The following is an 11,852-nucleotide window of genomic DNA, read 5'->3' on the forward strand; positions in this document are numbered from 1 at the left end:
GTATGGATCCGAGTTGAGTAAGTAAGACCTTACATTGATACCTGGAGGGGGCAGGGACACTATGACCATCACTTCACTACAAAGAGCCTGAGGTCCCAGAGGTTGCAGAGCTTGGTTGAGTCTCAATGTTGGTAAGAAGCAGAGCTGAGCCTCGAAGACAGGGCATGTGAGGACAGGGTCTGCACCCTTTCTGCTGTCACCCAAGCATAATGACGAGGAGAATGTCATTATCCTTGCCTGGTCTGTCCTCACACCAAGCAAATCTTGCCCAGACCACGTCTTCTTCTGTACTTTACGCCAGTTCATTTGTGACCTGTAGCTCTAGAGGGTGACAAAGAGAGGTTTTCAGGCTTGTCCCCCTGAAAGAACAAACAAAAATGACACTGCCTGGGACCATCCAAATTTGGTTTCTCCTAGTAAGGTGGGCACCTTGAAGCAAAAAATGTTGAGAATTGTCCAAAAAAAGGCTATGTTTGCCAGAACTTGGTATGCCTGGTACTTGCTGTAAGGAAAACAATCTGAAGGACCTCTGTTTGCAAGAACATTTTTCTCTCGTTTTACATCATTTGGTATTCATTGACCCATTTTTACATTTCATAGCCTCATTATTTCTGTCTTAATACCTTCAAAAAATCATACTAGATTTGTCTGTAGATATTTAAACACAGGATAGAAAAAATGCCCACAATTACATGATCCTTTGAAATATACAGGGGTCTTGCTTTTAGCAAACTTGATATAACAATATTCTAATTCATCTAAAACAGATAAAGCAGACAATAATTAGAACAGGAGTTTCCCTTCATAAACAAAGATTCATGGCTGATATTCTATATTTAAGGTGTTTGAAAATTATATCACATTTAAAATTCTCAGTTAAAAGAGCAATTGATTTTAAAAGTTCAATCAGTCTACGGTTTTTTTTTTGCGGTACACGGGCCTCTCACTGTTGTGGCCTCTCCCGTTGTGAAGCACAGGCTCTGGACGTGCAGGCTCAGCGGCCATGGCTCACGGGCCCAGCTGCTCCGCAGCATGTGGGATCTTCCCGGACCGGGACACGAACCCGTGTCCCCTGCATCGGCAGGCGGACTCTCAACCACTGCGCCACCAGGGAAGCCCCAGTCTACAGTTTTTAAGAAACACATTTATAACATGGGGCAAGGAATATTTATACCCATTTGTTTGGTGTTTTGTAGTGATATACCTGATTTCATTTTCATTCTCCATCAAGATGTTTTTATATCTTCGAACTAAGTCCCTAAGCCACTTCCGAGAGATAAAGACTAATCTTTTGAAAGACTCCCAAGGAAATGAAGTCCTTAATCCGCTTTGCTCGTCTATTTCAGTGTGTACCAACTCTTAGTTTCGTATTTAATCTAAATGCTTTGTGCTTCGATTTGAGTCTATTCCCACCCTTCGTCTTTAGCTGGAGACAGAAAGCAGGACAGCAACCTCTCGGAGAGAGGTATTCATACGTGTGAAATTCCCTGCTAATCCCCTCTTGTCTAACTCTTCTTTCAACTGAATAATTCTGGTCTCACAACCCAGTGGTAAATCAACAAATTATGTGACTGGGGTCATAGCTATAAATCAGAAGAGTCACATGACAGATGCACGCCTCATGGACTGTTGTGTTTCAGTACAGAATTTAGAGAGAACCTGAATGTCCATGAGAAAGACACATAGAGCTTAAGAACTACCATCTCAGTTTCATTGTCCTAACCTTTCCACGGAGGTCTGACGTTATAACTCCTTCATCATCTCTGTGGTTTTCCACCCAGCCTCTCCCACATTTCTCATCAGTGGATCTCAGTGCTGGAAAGGGGATTCTTGTCAGAGACTGACAGGTGCTGAGAACAATGGCCTGATTGTTCCAGCCGACCACTTGTCTGTTTACACAGCACTACGATTGTTTCTCGGGCAAACAAAAACAGACAGCCGTGAGCTGCGCTCCCACGGTCCGCTCACGACCTACAGCAACACTTAGGATTTTTTGAGTTACTGTTATTATACTGTACTGGTCTGACTCTTATTTATTTTGTATCTCTTTGTATGTTTTTCCTAGCTAGGTGTCATCCTGTACTTTTTCTTGCATTTTAATCATTCTTCTAATTTTTGATATTTGTACTTTTTCTAGGTGACCTAAATTCTGATTTCCTTCTCTAAGCTTAAGTTTCTGGTTATTCTGCCTAGTTTTGGAGAGCAATCTATATGTTCTTTTCTACACTATCGATTTTTTTTTCTGCCACAAAATATTGAGCTACGTTGACAATGACTATCACTGGCAGAAATGGATTTTCTAACCATGCGCCAGTAATAAGGATAGTTATAAGGAAACACTGTGCTTTTGAAAGCTCTTGCTTTTCCACTAAGACACTTCTTAGAACACTTTAAACACCTGCCTAGTCTTTTGGGCGTATGGAAAATTGATCATTACAAGTCCCAGTGGGTTTTGGGTATTATGAAACTCTAAGAACTTTCTCTCTCTCTCTCTGACTTTTGTTTCCTGGAAACATAACAGCAACAAAGCAAACAGAAGAAGTTTTATCCCATTTTTCGGTGAGAACTATAAGAAGTAGTTTCAAGAAAGATAGACCCGGGCTTCCCTGGTGGCGCAGTGGTTGAGAGCCCGCCTGCCGATGCAGGGGACACGGGTTCGTGCCCCGGTCCGGAAAGATCCCACATGCCGCGGAGCGGCTGGGCCCGTGAGCCATGGCCGCTGAGCCTGTGCTCTGCAACGGGAGAGGCCACGGCAATGAGAGGCCCGCATACTGCAAAAAAAAAAAAAAAAAAAAAAAGAAAGATAGACTCTGCAATTCTGCCCCAAACCTCATATCATCAAAAGCAATGAAAAACTCTTAAAAGAAGGATGTATAGTGTCAATTTCCAACTCGTGGTCAACTGAACTGAAAAGAATTAATGGATGCTTCCCTCTGAACAGGATTGACTTTGAGTATGTAATTAGCCATAGATTACAGCTCAGAAAAGTGTCTGATTTAAAAGGAAACCTTCTATTAATGTTTTTGAGCCTGGTGAGCATAATGTGCGTGATACAATGTATAAACTAACATCATCTTTGCACATTAGAAACACACTGAGAAATCAGATGCCTATTAAGACACAAAATTTGATGTAAAACCGTGATGCTGGGTTCTGAATAATAGGCCAGATATTTCAGAAAGGGATTAATGAGTTTTGACGTATTTCCGGATAACTGAAATTAGCCACTAATTCCCCCGGTTTATTGGGGTCCAAACCTCCTTGTTATCATGGATAATATATTTTATTCTTTACCAGTATATAGTCAGGTGGCTTGGTCTTATATAAGGATACAAATCCGACCCAGAAATTATTATGAAAATGTCACAAAAGCAAGTTCTTTATTTCTATTATTGATTACACATCTGAGACTCTTGCTCAGAATTCTGACTTCATGGCTCATTCTGTCACTTTGTGTAAACCTCGAAGGCTTTCAAGGAGTGAATGATTTACAAAGTAGGAATCCAGAAGTTGTTGGGCTTTGAGACTCTAATGAGGTGATGAGTCGTGCAGATCAGTCTGTTATGATATTTGGGCAAGTCGGCTTTGAGACTTAAATGTGAAAAATGTCAGTTACCGGTGCCAGGGTTGCTCTTGCACTTGATGGCCAAACATCTGTGCTTAGCATGGTGTGTCATGCAATGGCACGGCCCAAGCCTAATTTGGGGCTGGTTAGCTCATTTTATAGTGGGCGCCTTTCTTTATCCAGCACGAATACTCAGAGCCACACCCTTTCTATTTAGGGCCTTTGAGTCATTTCTGTCTTGGCCTCTCCCCATAAATCTCTGTATTTCGGAGGAACTGATTATTTAGAAAAGTTTAACCTTGACTCTGAGTGTCCCCGTCTCCAGGCTTGAGCTATGTCGCCACCCACCTATGCCCTGTTTTTTCTCCTGCTTCTCTTACGGGAGAGCCTCCCCAAGCTCCCCAGGAAAGTACCTCTTGAGAGTTGCTGATTCTCTGCTCTGAAGCTGCGTTCCTAAGCTGGGAGTGGGCAGGCATTGCCTTGCAGAGGGCAATCCTGCTGACACGATCTATAGAGAAAGCACAGCTCTGGTATGATGTACAGCAGCAGGAAAACCCATGCATCGGTGACCAGGGCGATGCAGAGGACAGGGTCGTCCCATTGGGTTGCCTCTCGTGAGCATGGAGATCCACACCACCCAGATAATGATGGAGATGAGCACGGTGAGGAAGATGAGCCTTCCGTGCCGCTTCCAATTCTTACACGGCCCACAGAAGGTGGCTTTGGAGACGAAGAACGTGAGGGCCAGCAGGAAGAGGACGTAAACCAGGAGGACCGCGAAGTCCACGTTGAGTTGACAGGGTGTCATATCCATAAACATCGTACCTCTGGTCATGATGAGAGTCACATACTCAGTGGCGATGATCGTCTGCAACAGGCTGACATCAATAGCAATGCACAGAATCGTCGTCCGAGAGGAGGACACTTGACCCCAGACCAGCTTCACCAGGTTGGAGGCATGAGTCAAGAGGCACAAGAAACAGACAGCAAAGAGGACCCCAAAGAGAAAGTAGCGGATGGGGGCAGTCTGCTTGTTGAGCTGGATGAGGAAGGCAAAAGCAAGGCTGAGGAGCCCCAGCCCACCCAGGAGGAAGAGGAACTGGGTGGGGAGGACATTCCACTGGCTGCGGTCTTGAACCCTTCTCATGAGGAAGAGAAAGGCCAGGGTGGCAAAACTGTAACTGCTATGCCAATTACTGCCAGGGACTGCAGAACAATGCCCCATGCTCCCGTGGTGTCACAGAGGAAGTAATAGTCCCCAGTGGACTCTTTGCAGTCCTCATACGTGGTGACTTGTAGGTGGACCTCACGAGAATGGTCTTTTGTTCCCGTGCAAAAAAAAGGAACAAACATAACTTCATAACTTTACCTGCACCCTCAAGAACCGCTGTTGGGTAGTCTTGGGCAGGACACTATAATGTCTCTGATTCCCACATGAAGACACCTGGACCTACTGAATGAAATAGCTCAAAACCATCCACCCCTCCAAACTATCCTAGCTCTATCCTGCTGGGAAGGAGAACCATCTTCGCTTAGGGGCTCCAGATAACTCATGAAGTTTCACGTCATAATTTCCACCAAGGCTTTTTGAGGGCTAAGGCAGGATCTTTTTCATAAAAATCGGGCGTGTGACAACGTTTGCATGATGGTTAGGACTCCAGTTATAGCAGGCTCCAGGGCAAGGGTTGCCAACATTAACGGGCCATTCGATCATTCAAGACACGAGGCACTGCTCGAAGCAGACAGGCAGATGACTTTTCCCAGTCATTTCAATGACTCTTCCTTCTTTTAATTCAAGTCGATCCAAGACAGCGCATCACAGTTAAATACCCACTGTTGGTCTGTCGAAGAATTTTACAAAAAGGTCTCTGCCTTCGATTAACTTTTTGGAGAGTTTAGCACCAAACTCTACGCCTTGCCTGGGGTTGTCTAGAAAAACATCACATATATTCATTTGGAAACAAGTACCTTGCAGCTGAATACCCCTAGCTCTACTCCCCTTCAGCTATTCCCAAGCCAGCTCCCTGGAGTGACCCAGGCTGACAGCTGAGGGCATGGCCCCTTCAGTCCCACTTACCTCCTCTGTGTGCATGCTGGAGGCTGAGACTGTAGTGGCTGCGAGGTTGTAACTGCCAATGAGTAAGAAGGAGACAACCTCAGCGTCTTTAATCTGTCCCCAAACGGGCAGAAGGATGGAGGCCCGCACTCGGGTTCCTGCAGGGCCTACAAAGGGGTGTGGCTTTGGGAAAGACCGCCCCCTCCCCACAGCCTCCGATGTGACTTGGAGGCTGCGAGAGGCCCTCTGCTGGGCTCACGTGAGGACACTTCGTTCTTCTTCTGACCTGCTCCCTAAAAAGCCATCTCCAGTCTTCCCCACATCTTGATCATAAGATCCAAAAAAGCATCCATCCCAGAGGAATAAGACGTTTACTGGGCCATAAAGAAGGGTTACACACATTAAAAGGGCCAGTGGTTGGCATCAGTGTGAATTAGGGGAAATTTGTCTTCTCTGCTCTGCCCGTTTCTTTTCCTCTCCTGTGGAGGTGCTTCCTCAGGCTTCGGCTGCCCATCAAGTGGGGTCCCTACCTGGACCAGCTCTTCCAGGATTGCCAAAGCCTTTGGTATAATTTCCCGCTCTCCTTGCTCTCCTCACCCCCATCAGAACGTACCCTTTCTGGGTCTCATTCCATTGGGGCTTTCCCAGGGCCCAAGATAGAAGAACTTGCAGTTAAAAGTTCCAGCTGATATTGGTATAACATATTCTTTTTCTCTGTGGTGACGTATAATAGAGCGCGCAGTACAGGGTCCAGGCTATACTGACTGCAGGCCACCCCCCAAGCTCCCCTTCAAATTTACTTGACTCCTTGGTTCTTTTCCTGGATATTTGCCTTTTAAAAAAATGTTTGGAGGTTTTCCTTGCTTTCATTTTTTAAATGAACTATTATTTTAATTTTATTTTTAAAAATTTTTTATCGGGGTATAGTTGATTTACAATGTTTTGTTAGTTTGTGCTGTACGGCAAAGTGAATCAGTTATACGTATACATATATCCACTCTTTTTTTAGATTCCTTTCCCGTATAGGTTATTACAGAGTATTGAGTAGAGTTCCCTGTACTAGACATTAGGTCCCTATTAGTTATCTACAATTAATTTTTAAAAATTGAAGTATAGTTGATTTACAATGTTATGTTAGATTCTGGTGTACAGCAAAGTGGTTCAGAGATATATATATCTTTGCTGTTTATATGTATTCTTTTTCATGTTCTTTTCTGTTATGGCTTATTACAGGATATTGAATATATGGATATTTGCATTTGACAGGGGACTCCTGAAGACCCCAATCAGTGCTTGTTAGTGTGGTTTCAAGTGTCCCTGTGATCTGGCCCCTCCCTCCCCCATCCAACCATATTTCCTTCAGGTCTGCTGACCCTGTGTTTTGTTCAGGTTGGTTTTCTCACCCCCATCTGCTTGCCTTCTCTTAGGGGTTGTCCCTGTCCTGTACTGCCTTTTGCTTTCCTCCCACTTATCCTCTGCGCTCAATTCCCATTGATCCTGCTTCCTACCCAAATATACTTTCCCTACCTCTGAGGTCTAGTTCATCTTACCTCCTCTGTGAGCTTCCCTCATCACTCCGGCCCTCACTCATCACTCCTGCCAGGAACTCTACAACATGCAGGGTCTGTGCTGTCCAAAATTATGGAAATAATATTTTCTTCCCATTTTATTTGTATTAATCAATTTATTAATAGCTATAAGCAATAAATGAATTTAAATAATACATCTATTAATTACTTTTATTTGTAATGGTCTCATCCCCTTGATTAGACTTGTAGTTGCTTGGGGGTTAGGCTCCACATTTTATGTCCCCATAGCACCTGGCCCTGTGGGGAGCACCTCCTAGGTGATGGATGGGTTGATTAATTGAAGGATTCTAATGATAGAATTCCAGGCCATGTGAAGGTACTTTTTAGCAGTGTGGTTTTCCAACCAATGCTTTTAAATGGAAACCACCTGCACATAAATCAGAATCTTAACAAAGCCTGGACAAATTCATTCTGCAGTGGTGTTCTATCATATAAAGGCTCTTTAACTTTATTTTTTTAAACTTATTTATTTATTTATTTATGACTGCATTAGGTCTTTGTTGCTGCGCGCGGGCTTTCTTTAGTTGCGGCGAGCGGGGGCTACTCTTCGTTGCGGTGCGCGGGCTTCTCATTGCGGTGGCTTCTCTTGTTGCGGAGCACGGGCTCTAGGCGCGCGGGCTTCAGTAGTTGTGGCACACGGGCTCAGTAGTTGTGGCTAGCGGGCTCTAGAGCGCAGGCTCAGTAGTTGTGGCGCACGGGCTTAGTTGCTCCACAGCATGTGGGATCTTCCCGGACCAGGGCTCGAACCTGTGTCCCCTGCATTGGCAGGCGGATTCTTAACCACTGCGCCACCAGGGAAGTCCGAAGATTCCTTAACTTTAAAAAGCTTTTTTTTCCTCTGAGAGAAGATGATTCTAGGAAGAAGAGTCCTCCCCTTTACTTGCTTTGGGCATAATCACGGTCTGTCTGAAGCTGTAAAAGCTAATCTAAAGTTTACGTTAAGCGTAAAGGAATTTTCCAGATGCTAAAATGTGACATCCAGGAGGATTCACTCAAAGACCCTGTGAGCTGTGAAACTGCTGTTAGGAGACCAACAGGAAGATTTCCCATTTAATTCTTCCAAGAGGACTATTTTGGTGACCCTGTCTCTCCTCCCACCCAGTTCTGGCTGGCCTTTAGTCATGGCATTCCTCACTGTTGTGAGGTTTGAGTTCCTGGTGTGCTAGTCTGCTAAGGAGATTCCTCCTGACCCCCTGATGGCTTGAGGCAGGTGAATTAATGGGTTAAAGACAACAAAGCCCTATGAGCACCTTAGATAAAAGAACTGTCACAGGTACTAATTATTGTTATTTTAAAATCTGGAGTCACAGAATTAGCCTATCTGCTCTGGGCCCTAAGGAAATGAGAGCTTCCTTTGCCTACACACGCCCAAATTACTCACACCTCCTTACTTTTGTCTTTTAGGTGGTGACAGCACCACACCAAACAGCTCAGATATGGCTTTGATAAATCAAATTATACTGATTACAAGGAGTCCACTGAAAAGGGAGATAAAACAGTCAAGAGGCCAAACGCCTTTTGCCAAACATCTATTTGCATTGTTTCCTTCTCCCAGAAACGGAGCTGGAGGGAATGTTAGAGGTGACCTAGTCTAACCCTTTCATTAATAATAATAATAAGGAAGCCACCATTTTAACATGAGGAATTTAGCAATAAGGAGGCAGAGGCCCAGAGTGATGAAGGGACGCCAAGGTGTGGAATGTTAGAGGGAGACAGCCAGCAGTTGTCTGACTCCTGGTCCCATTCTTGCTGCTGTGCCAGGTTGCTTTCCTGACACTTCTCACCTCATGAGGACAGGCCCTAAGAGAGGTAAGCCCTTAGATGTGATAAGTTGGTCAAGATGTGAAAGAAAAAAAAAAGATTAGGAGAGAGCATCACATACCCTTCATCCCAAAACAGCTGTCATGGCAACCATGTGAGGACCAGCTAGCTATGTGAGATGGGGTGAGTTAGCTGGGAACATCATTCACTCTTTTGCTCACTGCCCTCTCCAGGGCTGGCTTCATGGGGGTGCCACCAGTGCCATTGTTCAGGGCCCAACACACAGAAGTGTCCTGTGCTTGGAATCTAATGCTTTGCTGTCACTGTTTTGAAATTCTTATTAATTTAATCTTTGAATTTGTGTTGTATCGGTGAAGTCAGATGGGACAATGAAGCAGGCACTGGGGGCTTGGAGCCTCGACTTATACATGACCTGCCTTCCACGGTGTCTATGTCTCATCGCCTCCCTGCCTCTCTGGGACAGGTTCTCAGCCACCCCTCCATGCCACCCCAGGTGCACTGGGTCACCTGGTTTCCCCATTTCTGCCCCTGTCTCTCGACTGCTGCCACATTCCACTGGGCGCACCTGTCTGACGTGGGTTGGGGTGATGGGCCCTTGGAAACGGGGGATTGACTTATGTCCAAGCAGGGTCCTACATTTTCATTGTGCACTGGGCCCTGCAAATTATGTAGCTGGCCCTGGGCATCTCCTTCAGTTTTCTGGTATATGATGGCTAACTTGATCAATTTCCTATCAGGACGTTAATGTTGTACAGTTTAATTGTATATTATAATGTGCAGTTAGTTTTGAAGAACCGCAGTGTTTTATTTGGGTCAGGAAATTGTGAAGACTCTCAACTGAGTATTATTTAATTAGCATTCAGAGTATTTTTGGGGAAGGAAGTTATCTGACGTTTTTTCCCCAGTTGGTGGCTATTATAACTTTTTTTTTTTTTTTTTTTTGCTACATTGGGTCTTCGTTGCTGCGCGCGGGCTTTCTCTAGTTGCGGCGAGCAGGGGCTACTCTTCGTTGTGGTGCACGGGCTTCTCATTGCGGCGGCTTCTCTTGTGAAGCACGGGCTCTAGGCACACGGGCTCAGTAGTTGTGGCTTGCAGACTCTAGAGCGGAGGCTCGGTAGTTGTGGCTCATGGGCTTAGTTGCTCCGCAGCATGTGGGATCTTCCCAGACCAGGGACCGAACCCGTGTCTCCAGCATTGGCAGGCAAATTCTTAACCACTGCACCACCACGGAAGTCCCTATTATAACATTTTAATTGAACTAATATACATTGCTCTTATACTGGGTTGTTTTATCATTATTAGTAGAAGATGATGGGAAAAATGTAGAGGTATGTTCAAGTTCAACTTCTCGATCTGGAAGTGTAAACATGACAATATTGAGAAAAATACTAACCAATAAAATTTTTTATTTTATTTGAGCTGCATTCTGAAAAGGAAGAAGTAGATGCAAAGTCTTATAATGAACATTATTTAAGTGTGATTTAATAAAATATGCAAAGCTTAACAAAAATGAGAGACAACATATAATTTGTGATGAAATTTTTACAAACGAAAACTTAAAATCTTCAAAATTAAAAACACACCCGAGAAAATAACATGGTAACCTGTCAATAAGTCCCTCACTTTCTGAAGGGAAAATACATAAATTTATCAATGATTTCTAAGTTGTCATCTGCTATGAATGAAAGAGACTTCTAATGATCTATTTAACAACATATTAAGTGGCAAAAAGGAAAATGGGTCACACAACTGCTAACAATTATTCTTCCAGTATGTATGGAATAGGACATATGACTTTTGAGGGTAAAATGATACATTAGCTGACAAGTTGAAAATTAAACCTCTCAGTATCTCAGAATATCTCACCAAATCCGTACTACTGCAGAACATAGGGAAGCAACGCTTTAATGCAATTATAGTCTGATATAGCGTTTGTGATTCAGCTTGATAAAAACACTGATATAAATTTCCAACACTTTCAATTAGATCAGATATGAGTGACAAAAGGATTTTTTTCTTTTTTTAAAAATATATTTATTGGAGTATAATTGCTTTACCATGTTGTGTTAGTTTCTGCTGTACAACAAAGTGAATCAGCTATATGTGTACATATATCCCCATATCCCCTCCCTCTTGAGCCTCCCTCCCACCCTCCCTATCCCACCCCTCTAGGTGGTCACAAAGCACCGAGCTGATCTCTCTGTGCTATGAGGCTGCTTCCCGCTAGCTATCTATTTTACATTTGGTAGTGTACATATGTCAGCGCTACTCTCTCACTTCGTCCCAGCTTACCCTTCCTTCTCCCCGTGTCCTCAAGTCCGTTCTCTACGTCTGAGTCTTTATTTCTGCCTTGCCACTAGGTTCATCAGTACCGTTTTTCTTTAGATTCCATATATGCGCTTTAGCATATGGTATTTGTTTTTCTCTTTCTGACTTACTTCACTCTGTATGACAGACTCTAGGTCCATCCACCTCATTACAAATAACACAATTTTGTTCCTACAAAAGGATTTTTTTTGTGGTGTTTAACTTCACTCGCAACTGTATTAGATATGATCTCTGAGTTGGAAAATATATATATATATTTTTAAATTTATTTATTTATTTATTTATGGCTGCGTTGGGTCTTCATTGCTGTGTGCGGGCTTTCTCTAGCTGCAGCGAGTGGGGGCTACTCTTTGTTGCAGTGCGCGGGCTTCTCATTGTGGTGGCTTCTCTTATTGCGGAGCATGGGCTCTAGGTGCGCGGGCTTCAGTAGTTGTGGCTCACAGGCTCAGTAGTTGTGGCTCACGGGCTTCAGTAATTGTGGCACGCGGGCTCTAGAACACAGGCTCGGTAGTTGTGGAGCACGGGCTTAGTT

At 44.0% G+C, this 11,852-nt stretch overlaps 1 protein-coding gene across 1 annotated transcript; it reads right to left on the reverse strand.

Annotated features, from left to right (window-relative positions):
* Positions 1–883: 883 nt before the first annotated feature.
* GPRC5D (G protein-coupled receptor class C group 5 member D) lies at positions 884–5,642 on the reverse strand. Its single transcript, XM_022577092.2, is given in 3 exon segments — positions 884–4,169; positions 4,171–4,735; positions 4,738–5,642. Coding segments are annotated over 3 exon segments (1,002 nt in total). The 5' UTR covers positions 4,919–5,642; the 3' UTR covers positions 884–3,913.
* Positions 5,643–11,852: the final 6,210 nt, after the last annotated feature.

The sequence above is a fragment of the Delphinapterus leucas genome, chromosome 11 (genome assembly GCF_059928025.1).
Source record: "Delphinapterus leucas isolate spDelLeu-1000000601 "Yukka" chromosome 11, BTC_Dleu_Yukka2, whole genome shotgun sequence".
Taxonomy (NCBI): Eukaryota; Metazoa; Chordata; class Mammalia; order Artiodactyla; family Monodontidae; genus Delphinapterus; species Delphinapterus leucas.